This window comes from Cetorhinus maximus, chromosome 18 (genome assembly GCF_964194155.1).
Source record: "Cetorhinus maximus chromosome 18, sCetMax3.hap1.1, whole genome shotgun sequence".
Lineage (NCBI taxonomy): Eukaryota > Metazoa > Chordata > Chondrichthyes > Lamniformes > Cetorhinidae > Cetorhinus > Cetorhinus maximus.
The window spans coordinates 321,425-343,096 of NC_135896.1; the positions used below are offsets into that span (position 1 = coordinate 321,425).

The 21,672-nt window shown below is 47.6% G+C and overlaps 1 protein-coding gene across 1 annotated transcript; it reads right to left on the bottom strand.

Moving 5' to 3' along the window:
- Window positions 1-2,174: 2,174 nt before the first annotated feature.
- Window positions 2,175-13,164, bottom strand: batf (basic leucine zipper transcription factor, ATF-like). Its single transcript, XM_078561928.1, has 3 exons — window positions 12,991-13,164; window positions 8,691-8,795; window positions 2,175-3,152 (listed from the first exon to the last, which is right to left on the bottom strand). The coding sequence occupies exons 1-3, from the start codon at window positions 13,054-13,056 to the stop codon at window positions 2,949-2,951; spliced, it is 375 nt and encodes a 124-aa protein (XP_078418054.1). The 5' UTR covers window positions 13,057-13,164; the 3' UTR covers window positions 2,175-2,948.
- Window positions 13,165-21,672: the final 8,508 nt, after the last annotated feature.

Sequence of the window (21,672 nt, forward strand, 5' to 3'; positions counted from 1 at the left end):
AGCTCTATCAATTGGAACATTCTGTAAATTGATGTCCAATTCTACCAGGATCCAACCGAACCAAGGCACAAAGGAGAAACTACAGCCTGTAACTGCAAATCTAGTTGGACACCTCAGCCATGGAGAGCGCACAGTGGGCAGATTGGGACAATGGACTTTTATTTTAGTTATGTATTATGTTAACCTAGGGTCTAGCTGGAGTCAGTAGATGTTTAATCACCATGTTGCACAAGTCGAACAGATTGTAAAAAATCTAGACCTTAGCCCCTCCTAAGGAATTGTGGGTGTTATTAAATAAAACAAGGTCGTGTCTCAAAGTGATCTGCACTAATTATCGATTAACTGAGATGTTTAACACACCTACAGTCAGATCAACAACAGAACAACAAGAGTCAGCTTGTTTATATTCTAACGCAGCTTCTAAAATCTGACTGCCTTCTGGCAAAAATGTTACTATAGAAGAAGCGTATGTTCTTGGAGTTTTAAGATCAACATTGAGAGATGAAGAATTAATTGGCTTCTAAAGTAGGGCTTCCATGGACAACACTGAGTTGGGGTCTCTTTTTAAACTCACAAATGAGCAAATCCTTTCTTCATACGTTCTTATCACTGAGGAACTATCCTGCTCACTCTGTACTTCATTGCTGATAATGCACGTTGGGAAATACTCAGATTGTGAAAGGCGCTACTTTAATGTAAACGTTTCTTTTACATTTGGACTGTTCTCTTTTAATGTATCGATGATTAATGTGTACATTGTCAGTAATTACCCTGTTCTGATTCTCATTCTACAGTCTTCAGTACACCATCTACTTCTCTGCTTCATTTTGTTCAGGTAGGACATCAGCAACAGTCCAAAAATCATGTTGCTTTTCTCAATCACCTGTCAGAGTCTCCCCAGTAATTCATTCAGGAAGGTGGAAGATTCACCCTCGGTCTGGGCTGATCTCAGTCAGGAGCACCAGCAGCAATATGACCCTTCATTTCACCTGAAGGGTCAGAGAGGGGCTCATTCCCACTTGATTGTATCTGTGTCCGCATGTCAGTGTCAGTTAAAACATGAGCAGGCTTGGGTGAAATACATGGTGACAATGTCAAGAATTGTACAGTAACACCTGGGAAAGGTTCTGGTGTGCTCGTGGGCCTATACACCAATAATGAGCAGGTAGACTAGAGAGGGGTTGCTGAGATTGAGCAACATCCTTTCAGTGTTACTGATACAGCATCATCGAGAGCTTGCTGAGATTTCTAAATCCTTACTGATCCCAATGAAAGATTGCAGGCCTGATTTTCACTGTGGCAGTTTGGGGTTGATGAGGGGAAGGGGGTTGCAATTGCTGGTGCAGGGGCAAAGCTGAGTGTGAGGCCAGGGAGATTGAAATATTTAAATTATCCAACACTTACTCCTGTCCAAAGCCAATGGCAGCGATGTCACGCCCCAGGGAGAAGGTGTCACTATTCCTGATGGAAAGGTCCGAATGCTTCCAGGAACTCAAAGGAACAGTCCCTGATAAAGGAGGTATGGACGGGTGGAGTGGGCTAGGGAAAACCCTGGGGTAAGGGCAGCTTATGGCAAAAGCTTGTGAGGCCCTCAACCTTCCTTGTCTAAACCACTGAGCCAAGCTCCTGTGCTCTGAATCCATCCTGTCACCAGCTTTCACTGCTGACTTACCAGGTTGTTAGTCGGCTCCCAGTTCAAATGGTGACGTGTCACCAGGCTGTGGCTCTACAATTGAAACCAGGCAAGTAAAATGGTGGAAAATGAGGTGCCAGCCCATCCATTATCTTAACTCCCACCCAATCTTCACCCTCATCCCCACCCATCATCTTAACCCCCACCCAATCTTCACCCTCATCCACACCCATCATCTTAACCCCCACCCAATCTTCACCCTCATCCACACCCATCATCTTAACCCCCACCCAATCTTCACCCTCATCCACACCCAATCTTCACCCTCATCCCCACCCAATCTTCACCCTCATCCCCTCCCATCATCTCACCACCCACCCAATCTTCACCCTCATCCCCACCCAATCTTCACCCTCATCCCCTCCCATCATCTCACCACCCACCCAATCTTCACTGCTCTACCCCCCACTGTTCCCAGCAGCCACCCTGGTCTCTAATTGTCTTTTGTTAGTAATCATGTGAAACTCTGTCCATAGATATATGTGTTCACAATTGAGGAATTATAGACTATTAATTAATGTAAATTGTACAGTCTTAGTAATTAACAGTTCACAATGAGATCTGTAAGCTTCTATTGGGGGCAGTGTTGATTAACGGAATAGTTTCTCATCTTGTCTGTTCCCGGCGCTTGAAATGTTCACTAGTCGAGTTAATAAGAGTGCACAGCAGTCTCGAAGATGCACTGTGACCTCCCCGTGTCAGTCACATTCCCTGCATTGGAGGATTTGAATTGTCCTGTGCAAATGGCTGTTCTTGTGAGCAGTTGTTCTGGGGTAGGGATGTAAGGACCAAATGCTTTTCCTCAGTAACCAGGAGCAGCTCAGTTCTTTCAGAGACTGTATAATAGTCAGGTTTGTCTCCTGTCGTTGCTGTGTATGGGCTGCTGCAGTTGTAGCCCAGTGACAAATTCAAACTCATTCTGTATTTGATATTATACTGGTGACAGTGTGTCTGCGCTTGGTGTTTATTGTTGGAGTTGCTGCTCCATCTTTAAGATTTTAGTATTTATAATAAACAATGTCAGATGAAGTTTAACAAGTCAGTGGGACACTGCAGCATGAGAACACTGTGTGGCTGGTGCAGGACTAAGGGCAGAGGGATGACAGGTATGCGAGGAGTTTGCCTGCTCCTTTAGGGAATAGCTGACACTGGAAGATCAGTTTCTTCACTCTCACTGTCCCCATGGCCAGTCTGTGTTGTCACACTCCGTCCTGTGCAGTCTGAATTTCAAAGTTTCTCTTTCTCCGATGCTGTCTCACAGGTGGAGCCTCGCTGGAGAGTTGCTGAGAGTCTGGTGGAAGGAATGATTCGGATAAACCATCTCCTCATTTGAGGAAGTCATTACAGAGCAAAGACTCTCATGGTTTCTCAGAACAGCACTAAAGTATTTCAGGTCCTCGTTGAGCTGTTTGATCTCCTTCCGTAGAGCAGCATTTTCTTTCTCCAAATGTTCACTTTCCTGGAGAAAAAGAAATGAAAACATTGGAGGGACATTTCTGAAAGTTCAGACATTGCTCTGGACCCACACTGGGGGTTTTTATTAAACTCAATAGGTTCGGGGGGAGGAGCTGGAGGTGAGTGAAATCTGAACAATTCCAACCCAAATCCTCCTTCAATCCACCCACTTGTCAGCTTTAACCCTGGGCCTGGGGACAATTCATGGAGACAGTTCACAACTTTAAATATGAGGATGAGGATAAGGCCTTGATGCTAATTGCCATTCAGGTTTTTGGATTTAACTCTGATTGGTCGGGTTTCCTGAGATTCAGAAGCTTCACTGAGGTCAACACATGGTGGATCCAGGAAGCGAGGCCTTCACATCTACCAGGCCCGAGCTGAGGAGCCCACAACTTTCCCCATAAAACCTCCAACCAACAACCCCCCCTCACCCCCACCGCGTGACCTCCAACCCCCCCTCACCCCCACCGCGTGACCTCCAACCCCCCCTTGCCCCCACCGCGTGACCTCCGACCCCCCTCGCCCCCATCGCGTGACCTCCGACCCCCTTCGCCCCCAACGCATGACCTCCGACCCCCCTCGCCCCCACCGCGTGACCTCCGACCCCCCCCTCACCCCCCCGCGTGACCTCCGACCCCCACTCGCCCCACCACGTGACCTCCGACCCCCACTCGCCCCCACCACGTGATCTCCGACCCCACTCGCCCCCACCGTGTGACCTCCGACCCCCACTCGCCCCCACCGCGTGACCTCCGACCCCCCCCACTCGCCCCCACCGCGTGACCTCCGACACCCCCCTCGCCCCCACCGCATGACCTCTGACCCCCACTTGCCCCCACCATGAAGCCTCCGACCTCCCCCCCACCTGTCCACCTCCACCCCCTCAGGTCTCCGGCCTCCCCCATCACAGGAAACTGGATCAGTCGTGCACCAAATCGACCAATTAGGCTTGACCTCTGGGTTGGGGAAGGAGTGGGTGATGAGCATGTGCAAAATGTGGAGTTAAAACTCTGGCCGCAGGAGCCAGAATCAATATTGTCCGAGTTCCCCACACTCTCTGGCCCAGTGCTCCCCCAGCCGCTCACACTGAGTAACACTATCTATGGATTGGATAGTGTCTGGACCTGGACCTGGTCAGTGAGCACATGGAGAGGGTAATTGTCAGTCGCATTTCGAGTAAGAATCGAGGTAATTTAAAGAGGGTTTGGAAGAAGGAGCATTTCAGTACCAGGGTTGAGGAATCCAGAATTAAAAACAAAGTCAGTTACTGAGGTTTTGCTGTGTCTCTCAGAATATTGTTAACAAACTTTCCAATCCTTATCAGACAAAAAGATTAACTTTTCTCTCCTTTCTCACAATGCTGTTGACCATAGGAGGTGGCAGATCTCAAGATAAGGGAAATTTTTGACATTTTTTTCCTGGAAACAGTTAAACTTTTCTCGCCTACACTCGCTATGATGCAAACTATTTTGTGAATCTAGGTACTGAGTACAAGACATGAATAATGCAGTCAGCCCCGCCCCATCTTCCTCTGGGCGACTGCTGGTCCTAATAACTTCAAATATCACATTTCAGGTTACAACTGTTTCATTATCACATGTCATAAATTAAAACTGTATAATTTCTTTATTACTGTGAAATTTTGGGGTCAAAACCCCTGATTATCTTAGAAACTGATCAAAGCACACATGATGAGACAGAGAGGGAGAGACCGAGAGAGAGAGAGAGAGAGACGGAAACAGAGAGAGAGAGACAGAGACAGAGAAAGAGAATGGCAGAGTAGATGAGGAGTTTTTTTTATATATATAAAGACTTAAATAGCTTCCTGGTAAACAGCCATCTGATTTATTCATTTCAGAATATAGGGCAGTTTTTAAATTAACACATCTAACCAGCCAACTGCAGGAAGTGTGCAGGCATCAGCCACTCTTACAAACCAGATTCACTGCTTCCTCTGACAGTTTCATATATGGCAAACCACAGATGTATCTCCAAGCATGACATTGTGCTATCATTCTGTGAGAAACGCTGCACATTCTCTGTATTAGGAAGAGTGTGGACATCACACAAACAACACACACCCTCCGGATCAACTGTCATGAGCTCATTGCCCGTAAAGAAAATGGGAGCGAGGAGAGACCTTCCTGCTTCCTGAAAATCCCATAACCCTCAAAAGGAAACAGTCACGACACATGTGCAATTCGTAAAGTTACTGAATACATCAGGATCGGGCAGGCAGGCGTGGGATAGACTTCAGTCTGAACTGCACACACATGAATCAACTTTCCGGCTATGCTGTGCTCAGGCACAGGAACATCCAAGTGTCGGACTGAATACATATCATGGAATACTTCACCCCGGGGAGAGGTTGAGGCTGATTGAAGCAGATGAAGTTTCGGGGCTGGTTGAAGTCAGCAGGCAGTGCAATGTGCTCAGGGCCATTTTTGTAATGGGGACACGAGGATGAAAGCTGAACCGGACTCAGCAGCAAAGCAGGTCAGAGGTGATAGGAGTGATTTGGGCTGGAGCGGTGTGTCCGGTGGATACAGACGGAATTGTAGCTCTCGAAAAAGAATTGGATAAATATTTGACGGAGAAATAATTGCAGGGGAGTGGGATTAACTGCATTACTCTTGGAAAGAGCCAGTGCCAACTAGATGGGCTGAATGGTCTCTTTGTGTGGTGTAATTTTCTATAATTCCATCATATGGTTATTTAGCATTTAGAAAAATAATTGTATTTCCATTGTGCCTTTTACATAATCAGGAGATTATAAAACTTCTCACAGCCAATCATTTAATTTTTAAAATGTTACTAGGCAGGCAAACACATTGGCACAATTTCCAGCAGCAAAGAGCCTCACACCGCACAGGGTAAAAGGACAAAGTAATCTATTCTCAAGGTTTTTGTTAGAAAAGGAATATTGATCAGAGCCACTTGTTCCTCAAATAAAGGTCAGTGAAACTTCAGGGTGGCCCTGAACAGGCAAACAGTCTCAGCTTAGAATCTTATATCCGACAGTGCGGCGCTCCCTTGGCATTGACCCTCCGACAGTGCGGCGCTCCCTCGGCACTGACCCTCCGACAGTGCGGCGCTCCCTCAGTACTGACCCTCCGACAGTGCGGCGCTCCCTCGGCACTGACCCTCCAACAGTGCGGCGCTCCCTCGGCACTGACCCTCCGACAGTGCGGTGCTCCCTCGGCACTGACTCTCTGACAGTGCGGCGCTCCCTCGGCACTGACCCTCCGACAGTGCAGCACTCCCTCAGTACTGATCCTCAGACAGTGCGGCACTCTCTCAGCACTGACCCTCCGACAGTGCGGCGCTCCCTTGGCACTGACCCTCCGACAGTGCAGCACTCCCTCAGTACTGATCCTCAGACAGTGCGGCACTCTCTCAGTACTGACCCTCTGACAGTGCAGCACTCTCTCAGTACTGCACTGGCAATGTCAGTTCTCATTAAGAGGTTTAATTCCCTCTCTGCCTCTCCCACTCACTTATAATTTCTGGAGTCTAGAAGAATGAGAGGCGATCTCACTGAACCATAGAAGATGTTTTTTCATTTATTCGTTCGCAGGATTTGAGCATCAGCTGGACCAGCGTTTATTGCCCATCCCTAATTACCCTTGAGAAGGTGGTGGTGGTGAGCTGCCTTCTTGAGCCGCTGCAGTCCATGTGGTGTAGGTACACCCACAGTGCTGTTAGGGAGGGAGTTCCAGGATTTTGACCCAGCGACAGTGAAGGAACGGTGATATATTTCCAAGTCAGGATGGTGAGTGGCTTGGAGGAGACTTCTAGGTGGCGGTGTTCCCATCTATCTGCCCTTGTCCTTCTAGATGGTAGCGGTCGTGGGTTTGGAAGGTGCTTTTCTAGGGGCTTGTCATTGTAGGCACCGAGGTGTTAGTGACATTGTGGGCTGGAGATTCTAGAACATGAGGGTTACAATCTCAGGATAACTGGCCAATCATTTAGGGCTGAGATTTCTCTCCAAGGGTTGTGACCCAGAAGGAAAGAAGAGTTCGGACCAGCACTCCTGTTTCCCAGTTTTTACTGTTTTTTTCCATCTTTGGAATTCTCTACTCCAGAGGGTGTAAGGATGCTCAGTCATTGAGTATATTCAAACTGAGTTCAATTGGTATTTTGTCTCTCAGGGAATCCAGGGATGTGGGGAGCGTGTGGGAAAATGGAACGAAGGCCGATGACCTGTCATGATGGCGCTCGAGGGGCAGGACAGGCTCGAGGGACTGAATGGTCACCTCCTCTTATTTCTTGTGTTTTTATGAAAAAGAGGCACTAGAAAAGGTGCAAATAAAGATTTTCTAGAATGATACCTAAGCCAAGAGAACATATCAACAAGAGAAAATTGAGCAGGTTGGGACGATTTGCTTTCGAACATAAAGTCTGAGGGGTGAGCTGGTAGAGATCTTTAAGGTTATTAAAGAGTTTGGTGGGGTTGACATAGAGTAAAATGTTCCAACTGTCAGACATGATCAGAACTGGAGCAAAAATCTAAGATAGTGACTAATAAATTCAATCAGAGGGATTCAGGAGAAATTTCTTCACTACTAGTGGTGAGACCATAAGACATAGGAGCAGAAATTAGGCCATTCGGCCCATCGAGTCTGCTCCGCCATTCAATCATGGCTGATAAGTTTCTCAACCCCATTCTCCTGCCTTCTCCCCGTAACCTTTGATCCCCTTACCAATCAAGAACCTATCTATCTCGGTCTTAAATACACTCAATGACCTGGCCTCCACAGCCTTCTGTGGCAATGAATTCCATAGATTCACCACTCTCTGGCTAAAGAAGTTTCTCCTCATCTCAGTTCTAAAAGGTCTTCCCTTTATTCTGAGGCTGTGCCCTCGGGTCCTAGTCTCTCCTACTAATGGAAACATCTTCCCCATGTCCACTCTATCCAGGCCTTTCAGTATTCTGTAAGTTTCAATCAGATCCCCCCTCATCCTTCTAAACTCCATCGAGTATAGACCCAGAGTCCTCAAACGTTCCTCATATGTTAAGCCTTTCATTCCTGGGATCATTCTCGTGAACCTCCTCTGGACCCTCTCCAGGGCCAGCACATCCTTCCTGAGGTACGGGGCCCAAAATTGCTCATAATATTCTAAATGTGGTCTGACCAGAGCCTTATAAAGCCTCAGCAGCACATCCCTGCTTTTATGAGGATGTGAAACTGGCTATCACAGAGAGTGGTCAAGGTGAATCGTATAGATACAGTTAAGGGGAAACTAGATAAGCAAATGAGAAAGGAATAGAAGGATATGTTGATAGAGTGAGATGAGTGGGGTGCGAGGAGGATGGTGTAGATCATAAATGCCAGCAGGAAGCAGATGGGCTGAATGGCCTGTTTCTTTGCTGAAGACTGAACCTCTTCTGTGTACATTTTCCCAACTCTTATTTCTCTAATCTGATCCTGAAGCAGCTGCTGCCTGGTTTTGGCATCTGTTCCTTCTCTGTCACTTTATGGCTTTATTCCAGCCCTGGTGATCTAGTCAGTCTGTATCTTTTACTCAATTCCCTTACCTGATGTAGTGTGTCTGCTTTTAAAGTCTGTCTTTGTCGACTCTTCTGAGCTGCGAGGCGATTCTTTTCCCTTCTCATGACTTTCTTTGACTCCTCAAAATTTTCCTGGAAATATGTAGAAGGACATTGGATTATTTTGTGGTAAAGGCAAGTGCCCAGTGTGTGCAGCACTGTACAGATTTGAATTGTGTACAACATTGTCCTGTGTATAGAAAGGTATCCTGGGTGTAGAGTAGTGTTTCAAGGATGACTATAAAATGCATTCCATCTACACAATGCTATTTTGAGCAGTGAACCCTATCTGTTGCTGTCTATTACACTGGCTCTACTCTCTCCAGCAGTTCAATGGCAATTGCCCCTAGTTTAAATTTCATCTATTACTGTCATGTGGCAGCAGATCAGAGCTGATTAACTATGTGATTTCTGGATATGTCTCACGCTACACTGCGTCACACCAGACACACTCATCTTTAAATTACATGTTTTCAATAACCTTTCAAAATAAAATGATTAATGAAAAATTTCAACCATATTATCTTTGGAAAGTAGATGAAAATTTGCCTATTACCATGAGTGTGAAAGTGAAGTTAAAATCTTTGATACATCATTCTGCCTGACAGGACAGACACCACATGTTAAAGGAGTCACACTTGTGCTGTTGGTTGATATCAGCTCTGTCACGTGTCTTAGACCATTTATTCTATGTTAAAGGTTCCACATAAATGTAGATTTTTGCTATTTTCCTTCCTCCTCATCTCCCAGTCTCTCAACACCGATAATCAGCTACCAGTCACCAACTTTATCTCTGGAAATTTCAGACATCAGACAAACCCAGGAATGTTTGAAGGAGTTAACAATTGATAAAATTTGGGCCAGGTTTACAAGCTCTCTGCTGAGCTAATCCCTCAGGAACTTGTGCAGGTTGATGTACAGGAACAAGACGAGACCTTCACCCCAGTGAGCCTGTACCACTATTGAACCAGACTGTGCCAGGTGGAGAATTCTATTCCATCGACTGATCTTTGCTTATCACCCTAACCCTAACCCTTATGCAACAACCGGCTATCAATCTTAGTCTTGAAAATTAAAACCAATCTTGAGCCTCAACAGCTTTTTACAGGAGAGAGTTCCAGACTCTCCCTCCCCTGTATGTGAAGCAGTGCTTCCTGACATCCCCCTCATTGGCCTGCCTCTCAGTTTAAAGTGCCTCCCCATGTATTTCCCCACCATGGTTTCATAAAGTGAACTTTTCAAACCCTTCAACTATTTTTAAACACCTCAATTGGACCATCCTTCAACTCACGTTTCTGCAACCTGTCCTCATAATTAAACCTTAAAGAACTACCGCATGGGAACAAATTAAAAAACACGTACTGTATAACACAAAATAAAAAACACGTACTGTATAACACAACTGTAATTAGAGACATCTCAAAACTTCATTTCACATAAAGTGACTGGAAATGCAGCTTTAATTATCTACAGCTTTCAAAATATGTCAACCATATATCTTTTTGCTCCAGTAGATGTAGAATCCCCTTATAAATCAGATAAAAGAATGAATTCGCATTTATAAAACACCTTTAACAATCCATATCAGAGAATGGAACATTTTCCACTCGTTACACATTGTTTCACAAAGGGCTAAAGTTAGAGAAATTAACCTCTACACTGACCCCATCAAACACTCCCAGGACAGGTACAGCACAGGGTTAGATACAGTGTAAAGCTCCCTCTACACTGTCCCCATCTAACACTCCTAGGACAGGTACAGTACGGGGTTAGATACAGTGTAAAGCTCCCTCTACACTGTCCCCATCAAACACTCCTAGGAGAGGTACAGCACGGGTTTAGATACAGTGTAAAGCTCCCTCTACACTGTCCCCATCAAACACTCCCAGGACAGGTACAGCATGGGGTTAGATACAATGTAAAGCTCCCTCTACACTGTCCCCATCAAACACTCCCAGGACAGGTACAGCACGGGGTTAGATACAGAGTAAAGCTCCCTTTACACTGTCCCCATCAAACACTCCCAAAACAGGTACAGCATGGGGTTAGATACAGAGTAAAACTCCCTCTACACTGACCCCATCAAACACTCCCAGGACAGGTACAGCACAGGGTTAGATACAGAGTAAAGCTCCCTCTACACTGTCCCCATCAAACACTCCTAGGACAGGTACAGCACGGGGTTAGATACAGTGTAAAGCTCCCTCTACACTGTCCCCATCAAACACTCCCAGGACAGGTACAGCATGGGGTTAGATACAGTGTAAAGCTCCCTCTACACTGTCCCCATCAAACACTCCCAGGACAGGTACAGCACGGGGTTAGATACAGAGTAAAGCTCCCTCTACACTGTTCCCATCAAACACTCCCAGGACAGGTACAGCATGGGGTTAGATACAGAGTAAAGCTCCCTCTACACTGTCCCCATCAAACACTCCCAGGACAGGTACAGCATGGGGTTAGATACAGAGTAAAGCTCCCTCTACACTGTCCCCATCAAACACTCCCAGGACAGGTACAGCATGGGGTTAGATACAGTGTAAAGCTCCCTCTACACTGTCCCCATCAAACACTCCCAGGACAGGTAAGCACGGGGTTAGATACAGTGTAAAGCTCCCTCTACACTGTCCCCATCAAACACTCCCAAAACAGGTACAGCACTGGGTTAGATACAGAGTAAAGCTCCCTCTACACTGTCCCCATCAAACACTCCCAGGACAGGTACAGCACGGGGTTAGATACAGAGTAAAGCTCCCTCTACACCGTCCCCATCAAACACTCCCAGGACAGGGACAGCATGGGGTTAGATACAGTGTAAAGCTCCCTCTACACTGTCCCAGTCAAACACTCCCAGGACAGGTACAGCATGGGGTTAGATACAGAGTAAAGCTCCCTCTACACTGTCCCCATCAAACACTCCCAGGACAGGTACAGCACGGGGTTAGATACAGAGTAAAGCTCCCTCTACACTGTCCCCATCAAACACTCCCAGGACAGATACAACACGGGGTTAGAGTACAATGCAGTTTAATCTATTCAGCTCTTCCCATATCTCCACTGTGAATTATCTATTGTCCACTTGGTCAGTTGCTTAAGATGAACTCAAAACAGCAAAGTAATAGATTTCTGAGTTTTTATTATTTGCACTTTTCATTGTGCAAAATGTACAACTGTGGAAATGAGAATATTGAAACTACACCCAATGTGCTACCGTCTACTACTGTACAGTTACTACAGTAACATGCACTGCAGGATTGAAGCTGAATAGTAGCACCAGAAGTATGGCTGGTTTTGTCAGTGAGAGTGGAATTCTGCTGTTGTTACATCACTGCCTGGTCCCAATGTGTCCCTACACTTTGTAAAGAGATCCTTTCGAATTAGCTGTGGAAGAGGACACACTATCAGTGAATCACTGGCTGGGAGTGCAATTATCATTCCTAAACCTGCTCCTTTTGAACAGTGAATTATTTTTATATTTTATGATTTAGAGGCATCCATTTTTTGTGCGATCACAATCACTCAAATAACAAATCAATACTTCCAACAGAAAGACAACTTAGACAAAACCATATGAAAACTGGAATGAATAAGATTCTGCCGATTTGTCTCTGTTGGCAATGCAGAGGTTAAAAGTATGTGAAGAGGGGAGAGTTCGAACACAACTGCAGAAAGCTGATGAATGTTGGTAACTAAACTGGAAGCAAGCTGTGCAGATTTACTGTTAAAATGTAATGTGTGAGGAAACGGCCTCTGCCTCCTTTACAACATATGGGTCATTTCTCAGAGTAATCATGTTGAAAGTCTCTGACTGTGGAAATATTAAAACCAAAAAAAAAAGGGGGGTCTGACTGAGCTGAGCTGAGCATAAAGAGCAGAGAGACTTCAGTTCCAAACTGCACTGGCAATGAAGCCGGATCTGTGGCCACACTGAAGCTGCTGTGTGTGTGTGTGTGTGTGTGTGCACGTGTGTAGATAGTGAGGGCAATAGGACTGGCCCTGCCTCTGTGTCAACTGTCACCAACTCAGCAAACTTCACACAACACTGAACTCTGCTCATCAGGAACCATGGAAACTAGCCCAGCAACAGCGGAAACTCCCGGAAAGGAAGGGAAAGGAGAGAAAACAGGTGGCTGCTTTGACACATGGTGCAAAATCTCACAGGCAAAAGAACTGACATTTAGTCACAGACATTCACCCTGAAAAAGATTGAGCAATACATTTCACATCCCGTTTCAAACGCAATTCCTGCATGTCCCTGTAGCAGACAGCAGTCCCAGTGGTGATGTACCTGTTTGCCGCTGGATGGCTGAGACCTGCTGTAAGTGCTGTCGCTGCTGTCAGAGTCCCGAGCCATGCCTTTCGGAGCAGTCCCTGGTGCGCTCTCTCTGTCTCTCACTTGTTGCACCTCTCATCTCACTTTTCTTAAAGTCTCAACCAACCATTTCTGGTAAGTAACAGGCCCCCAGCAAGCTGGAAGTCACGTGCTGGTGACGGAAATGTGTCACGTACCGTCTGGGAATAGAAGCTGTAAAAACCCAGCAAAAAAACCCAAGGGTTTGTCAGTGTGAGTGGGAGCAAAATACAGAGAATATCAAAAAAAAAACCTACAGCCATACACACAGAGAGCAAGAGCAAATCCACAGGGCACACGGTGGGGACAAAGTTCCAAAGGAATGAAGTTCATTCCACAGGAGACGATCAGAGAATATGTGACTTCAAAAAGTTAAGTACTTTTCAAACCGTGTTAGGTTTTCAGAATTTAAACAATTCACAGGTCTGAAAAAAATAAGAATTCGCTCTGTTTATAAGTATTGCAAAGTGACAATGGAGGGCAGGGCTGTGTCCAGGGAAGTCACCAACATCACACTTGACTTGAGAAGGAATGTGGAAGGCGATGTATTGATGCTTCTTCCTGTCAATTCCCCTCCTAATAACAGAAAGGATTTTCTAGGCTCACTGTTGTGCTCCAACCCTAATTCCCACATGTACAGCAGAATGCCCTTTCTTTATTCAGCCCTAACTTTGGATTAGGGAGTTGGGGAACACTCAACATTGCAGAGAGTGTGTGAATAGATGAGAACCATTTACACCAGCAGGAGATTGACTGCACCTTTCCTTTAGTAACTGATGTGTGTGAGATTGAGAAACTGACCAGATTTAGTTTCCAGTCTGTCCAAGTTCACTCAGAGTCACTAGATGTGCAGTAAATAAAAGCAGAAAATGCTGGAAATGTCACAGGTGTAAAGAGTGAAAATGAGAACAGGCTTGGCACCACACCAGCTGGCCCATATAGAAGTCCCATGAGCCATGATCTGTGTCCCCATGACCCATGTCCCTATGCTGTCATCAGTCCGCCCACCAACACAACCTTCCGAGGCGGGGATGGGTGGGTGGGACGGCTCCTGATTGGTTGCCTCCATGCTCACCATCCTATTCAAGATGGTGAGTGCACGCCAGATGCTACCGAGCCAATCAGAGGCTCCCGATCTGGAACCCCCACACCACACCCCAGAGACAGGAAAATGTTGAGGGACTTTTCCAACACTATTTTCCTGATCCACTCACCTCCTAGACGGTACTCACAGGGCCCAGCAAATCCAGCTCAATCTGCATTGACAACGTAAGTGGCCTTTTATCAGAACTGAATGTTGTTCAGCACAAACAGCTTTGACACAAGTGCAGCCAAAAGTGGAAAGACCGAAAGGGTAGGTCTGTGATAGGGTGGAAGGCTGGAGAGATTAAATGGCAAAAAGGGTGATGGTGGAAGACAAAGGAGAAGGTAATGGGATAAATAAAGAAACAAAAGATGGGTCTAGAGGAGGTGGAAATGGCAATAGCAGAACCTCTGAGGTAGAGGAAATGCTGCGAGGATGGATGAGGGGAAGATGTGTTTGTTTTGACAATGTCACCAGTGCTTCTGAAATTTCTTCCTTTTTCCTCAACCAAGGATTCATTGATAGGGCCCTGGACAGTTTCCCCTTCAGCCCCTCCCTTTCCTTCTTGGAGAACAAGTCCCTGTTTGATTTCACTGTGTAGCAGGTGGAAGGAAATTCTTCTCAACAAACAAATGGCTGTAGATCAAGGCCTGGGGTAATTCAACTCAGGAGAAAGTCTTCCTGTCAGCAACAACTATGGCAAGTGGGAAGAGGTCATTGAGGTCAATGCCAGGCTGTACCTGCAATGTAGAAAAAAGTTTAATGACCTCACCAGAGCTGTCAAGTTAAGAATATTGCTCTTACACTGCTCAAAACGGCACCACCTCTAGCCTCAATTACACTGTACCGTTTACACCACTCATTGACAATCACTGCTCCAAACTTCAATAAACTATTGCTCCTCACCCCATCACCCTCTCACTCCATCACCTCCCTCACCCCCCTCATCCCATCACCCCCTCACCCGTCACCCCATCAACCCCCTCACCCCATCACCTCCCTCACCCCCCTCATCCCATCACCCCCTCAACCCATCACCCCCTCAACCCATCACCCGTCACCCCATCAACCCCCTCAGCCATCACCCCCTCACCTCATCTCCCCCCTCACCCTGTCACTCCATCACCCCCTCATCTCAGTCAACCCCCCATCACCTCCCTTCACTCGCTTTTCCTCCTCTTTCTCTGGCCTGTCCACCATCTTTAAGGCACAAATCAGGAGTGTGATGGAATACTCTCCACTTGCCTGGATGAGTGCAGCTCCCACAATGCTCAAGATGCTTGACACCATCCAGGACAAAGCAGCCCACATTCACTCCCTCCACCACCGACGCACAGTAGCAGCAGTGTGTACCATCTACAAGATGCACTGCAGGAACTCACCAAGCCTCCTTCCAAACCCACGGCCACTACCATCTAGAAGGACAAGGGCAGCAGATAGATGGGAACACCACCACCTGGAAGTTCCCCTCCAAGTCACTCACCATCCTAACTTGGAAATATATCGCCGTTCCTTCACTGTCACTGGGTCAAAACCCTGGAACTCCCTCCCTAACAGCACAGTGGATGTACCTACACCACATGGACTGCAGCGGTTCAAGAAGGCAGCTCACCACCACCTTCTCAAGGGCAATTAGGGATGGGCAATAAATGCTGGCCTAGCCAGTGAAGCCCACACCCCGAGAATGAATAAAAACATCACCAATACAGCATGGGAGGCGGTGGCAGAGGTGGTTAGCGCCAATGCCCTGCCAGAGGACAGCCACCCTGTGCCACCAGAGGATGAATGGGCTAATCTGTTCCACCAGGTTAACTCATGCTTCTCATCGCTCTCAACTCACACACTCAGAAACCTCAACCCCGTCCCCTGTCCCCTCATGTGAGCACTCTCCAAGAACGCGAATCCTTCACATATCACACTCACCTCACTGTCCTGAGCATTCCCAATGCTGCCTGCTGGGGTTTGCTTTCAGTTGTCTATCTGAGCTGAGCTACATCTCCGCCCACCCACTGATCACCCTCCCCCTGTAGCACCCGGTCTCACCCACCACCACTGTCGTTTCACTTTTGATTTGGACATGCTCTGGATTCAGTTTTTCGTGTGTTCCCCCTTCTTTTCCCCTCCCCCAGTCACCCATTGCCTTTCTGCCATCACTGTCAACCCCCCTGGCATCATCTTCCGCCTCCCCATTGTCACCTACCGGACACAACCCTTTTCATTCAGGGATGTCCAGGTGAACGTGCACGTTCCCTTCTTTCCCAAAAATCCCACCCCCCGACCTCCTCCTTCCCACCCCCAGGGTCCATTTCCTACCACCGAGTCCCCGCCAACCAAACTCGCCATCCCTTCTACTGTCAAACCCTCACCCTCTCACCCTACCACCTCACTCTGCCCTCAGGCATTCTCACTATTCCCTCATTACCATGCTCCCCAGGAGGCAGTCATGGACTCGTCAGACCCCTCCCTTGCACGTTGACATTGACATCCCCCCTTCTGGATCCCTTCCCTCCTTGGAACCCCTTCCCCCACAACGGACTCCCCGCTCCATTCCCCACCCCCCCATCCAACTCCACCCTCCACTTAGTCGCTCCCCTTTCCTGACTCCTTCAGACACCCTTACCCGACTCCTTCAGACACCCTTTCCTGACTCCTTCAGACACCCTTACCCGACTCCTTCAGACACCCTTTCCTGACTCCTTCAGACACCCTTACCTCTTCCCCCTTCCTGGCTTCCTCCACCCTTACTTCTTCCTGCAGCTTCACTCCTTGCCCTTTCCGCACTTCTTCCCCTCCCCCTGGACTCCCCTTTCCGCACCCCTTCCCCTCCCTTCCCCCCGGACTCCCTCTCCACTCTACACTCCTTCCCCCCTCCAAACTCCTTCACTTACACCATACCCCTTATACCTACCTCCCCAGTTGCTGTCTTCTCCAGTTTCCCCCTCCTCCTCTGTACTCCCTCCCCCCTCCCAATCTCACTCCACCCTGACACTTTCATTACCCCCCCTCCAACCTCAGCCCCACCCCCAACACCTCTTTCTCTCCCAGTTGATCCTAGGCTTTCCTCTCCTACCACCCCCCACCCCCAGACCGGTACATCTTCCTCCCCCAAACACAGCCAGACTTTCCTCTCCACCCCCTCGACCATCATCTGTTGTGAACAGACCCTCATTGGTCACCTTCCACCTTCCATGAGTTGCTTCCCAGTGGAGCCATGTCAATGAGAATCCGCCCTGTGTGTGATGGGTGTTCCTCCAGGGTCCCATTGCTGTCGGGCTCCAGTATCTTCTGCTCCTCGGGATCTGCGATGTGAGGCAGGCCCTGGTGCTAAGTCCCGGCTTCTGCATGTCACACTTGTCCAGATGTGTTCTGCACTGGTGTGCAATCGCACTGACATGGACGGACGATCCAGTGGTGTGAGGGTGGGGCAGATGAGTCCATTGGGTTGGCCTTACAATGATATGCAGCTGGATTACAATGAGGCTCCCGAATCCAGTTGCGGGGAACGCGCCCGGCCATTGATGGGCTGAGCAGACGGTCACAAACTGGTTTCACGACGTCATGAAACCGATTTCTGGCCTTCTCACCATATTGCCTGCTCACAGCTCCGAGCACGCCCGACACTAGTGGGCACGGAAAATCCCGGCCTCAGCCTTTTTCAAAGCAGAAATTATTGCTGAAGGTGTGAAAGTTGTGAAACTTCCCTCAGGTTTGACACTTGCAACAGGCCTGACTGGGCCAAACAAAGACTGGAATTTCCAATTCACTCTGAACAATGAATGACAGTAAATAGATCTCATCATCCATCTCATAGCACCTGTCAGTGATAAGAACTGACAATGAGCTGACTGTGATAAGACACAAGGATGATATATGTCCCAGCAGCCATGTCTAATTGAAGCAGTAACAGTGTCAGTGACAGTGTCAGTAACAGTGACATTGTCAGTGACAGTGTCAGTAACAGTGACAGTAAGTGTCAGTGTCAGTGACAGTGTCAGTAACAGTGACAGTAACAGTGACAGTAACATTGTCAGTGTCAGTGACATTGTCAGTAACAGTGTCAGTAACAGTGACAGTAACTGACAGTGACAGTGTCAGTGACAGTGTCAGTAACAGTGACATTGTCAGTGTCAGTGACATTGTCAGTGTCAGTAACAGTGTCAGTGACAGTGTCAGTGTCAGTAACAGTGTCAGTGACAGTGTCAGTAACAGTGACATTGTCAGTGACAATGTCAGTAACAGTAACAGTGACAGTGACAGTAACAGTGACAGTGAACTCCAGAGGAGATACTAACATTAAAAGGGACGAATTATTTAATCAATGTAACAACTGACTTGTCCCCTCTAAAAAAACACTTTTAATGGTCTTGCAGCAAAAAGAAGTCACTCAGCCCAAAGGGGTTGCATCCTGGGATATTGAAGGAAGCTGGGATAGAAATCGCACAGGCTCTGGTCACAGTCTCTCCTTAGATAAGGGGCTGGTACCAGAGGACTGGAGATGCAAACAAACCAGCAACCACCGAGCAGTTAGCCTAATGTTAATATGAAAGCAAAATACAGTAAATGCTGGAAACCTGAAATTAAAACAGAAATAACCTGAACTATTTTTTCCCAGTTCTGATGAAAGGTGACAGAGTTGAAACCGTGGGTGGATTTTTCCTCTCCCGCCAGCAGGAATCGTGGCGGGCAGAGACACTAAATTTGGTGTGACGGAAAAAGTTAGTTTCCTGCCAGTGGGAAATTAGTTGGGAATTTTGTTCTCCTAACTTTGGCGAATTAAAGGCGGGTATAATTTCTCACTGATCTCTGTTGGGAACCACAGCTGCATTCATTTGCATCTCATGAATGCTCATTAAAAGGCCAACTTGCCAGAATTAAATTTCCTCTCCAAATTAAGCGCTCTGCCAGCGAGAATTTAGAACGGCCTGTTTCCTGACTCTATATAAGTGGTGTGCACCTGTAAGCTTCACTTCATCAATGACTTTGAGACCCGTAGATGTTGTTTTCCCCTATGTTTAACAGCACAGGCTGCACCAAGGCTGGGTACAGGAGGCAAGAGCAGTGGTGAGGGGCAAGTCAGACACAGGAGTTGGGGGGCAGGACTCGGAGGGGAAGGCAAGGGACAGACTGGAGTAGTGAAAGACTGTCCCGTGGAAAGAGTTATAAAACGGGCTTTGCATGGCACACATGCCTTGGGAAGAGGAATGCCTCTGTGGGCAGTGACAGTCATGCACGGTGTGGATGTGTGCAGGGCATGGTCAGTAACCTAAGGAATTTGGCCCTGGGAGTTGGAGGCATGATACTGTGAAGCAGATGGACAATGACGGTCAAGGGAGGCATCTGCATCCTGTAAGTCAGAGGCTGAAAAGTCGTGGGGGGTGTCGATTGGCCTCGTGGGGAGGGGGTGTCAGAAAGTCAGGGTGCATGTGGCCTCAAGAAGGAGAGGGCTCAGGTCAACAAAGGGCGTGGGGACATCTACATGAAAGGGTTCAGGGAGAGAACAGGAATATTCACATGGATCATGACAGGGTCAAGGCAAACACGGCGAGTCTGGATAGTGATAGGAGGAAGGGGAATTAGGAGGCGGTGAGGATTGAAGAGGATGGGAGGAACTTGCTGGATGACGGGGAGCTTTGGAAGCTGGTCTCCCAGATGAAGATCAGCAGCACCATTTTCCAGCTCACATTGCAATGACAGTTCGAAAAACAGGCTAAAAAAAGCCAGTTGCAGAGGGTTCTTAGGGCGTGTGGAAGGAGTTGAGCAGGGCAAATCTTGGTTGATTGAAGGGACACCCTATAACTCTCCTGCTCATGGGGAGCACGGCTCAGCTGAGTGTGGGACTCGAGGGTCTCATGCATGATGAATGAGCCTGGCTCCTTTTCTCATGTGCGTTTTCAGGCTGGAACCCATTAAGTTTAGGCGCTAGGGTGCGTATGGTCTGAACAGGAATCTGATCCTCACAGAGGCAGCATGGACCCTACAGGCCTCCATCTTCCCAGTTCACTGGTCCTGACGTTCAAGGCCTGAGTCTTACAGTCAGCACAGAAGGTGCAAGGACTGCGTATCCATCATTGTTGGAAAGGCCACTGGAGGACAGCAACACAAGAGACTGACTGTGGCTCCTAGGACTTGGGTCTTTGATTCCCAATGAAGGCCCTTGTTGTGAATATGTATTGAAATCCGAGGGGAAAGATCAGCAACCTGTTGTCCTCCAGGATGACATCAACCTGCAAGGTAAAGGCAAAATACTGCGGATGCTGGAAATCTGAAACAAAAACAAAAAGTGCTGGAAAAACTCAGCAGGTCTGACAGCGTCTGCAGAGAGAGAAACACAGGTAACGTTTCGAGTCTGTGTGACTTCTACAGAGCTAAAGGGCAGTAAAAATGTGGTGAAATATGTATTTCAACTGCCCTTTAGCTCTGAAGAAGAGTCACACAGACTCGAAATGTTAACTCTCTCTCCCTGCAGATGCTGTCAGGCCTGCTGAGTTTTTCCAGCACTTTTTGTTTTTGTTCATCCTGCAAGGGGGTGGCCTTGGTGTGCGATGTGCAGACTGTGGAAAAGACAAGGGCTGGGGAATTTATTGGTGCCTTGTTATAGAGCAAGATAATTCAACAGGGGCTAGCATTGCTCACTCAATTGTATTAGTTCACAGAAACAAGGAAGAGTGGAGGATAAAGTCTGCAGATAACACTGATGTGAATGAGGAGAAGAGCAAGTCAACATTTGGCAGAGCTCAGGGATGCCTGTCACCCTGAGGAACCAGAGCCAGTGGGGGCTCCAGGCAGAGCCAGACCCTGACAAGGAGGGGGAGAATCCACAAAGTTATTGATGCAACCAAGGGACTACAGAAGACACAGTTCATACATGGAGATGAGTGAAAGACAGTGCCACAGATACCTTCACTTGCCTAGGGATGTGGTCGCTCATATTTCTCCGTGAGGAACTCATGCTGCCAGCGATGCCAATGTGTCTGAAGGTTACTGCCACATGGAACTTTTTTGCTAGTGGACCCTTCCTGGGCTCCACTGGGACCTTTGCGGAATCTCACAATTGGTGACTCACAAATACATAAGGAGGGTGACAAATGCCTTTTCATAAGGCTCACCATTACATGTGGTTCTGCATGGATGAAGCAAGTCAGGCTGTCAGAGGTGTGGGATTCACAGCGATCTCAGGCTTCCCGCAAATACAGGCCACCATCAAATGCACACAGGTAGCCTTGAGAGCTACCTGGCAGCAGCCTCTAAGATTCATTAATAGGAAAGCATTTGACTCTCTCAACCTCCAGCTTACCTGTGCTCACAGAAAGCAGGTCCAGCATGTTTGTGCTCGGTACCCAGGGAGCTCACACGACTTGTACATCTTGAGTTACTCACAGGTACCACAGATCTTTGAGGGCCCTCGGCACATACAGGGTTAGCTCCTCAGTGATAAGGGGTATACTCTAAAGACGTGGCTAATGACGCCCATCTGTCATCCGCAGAGTGAATCTGTGGGGAGATACAATGCTGCAAATCAGCCATAAGGTCCTTAA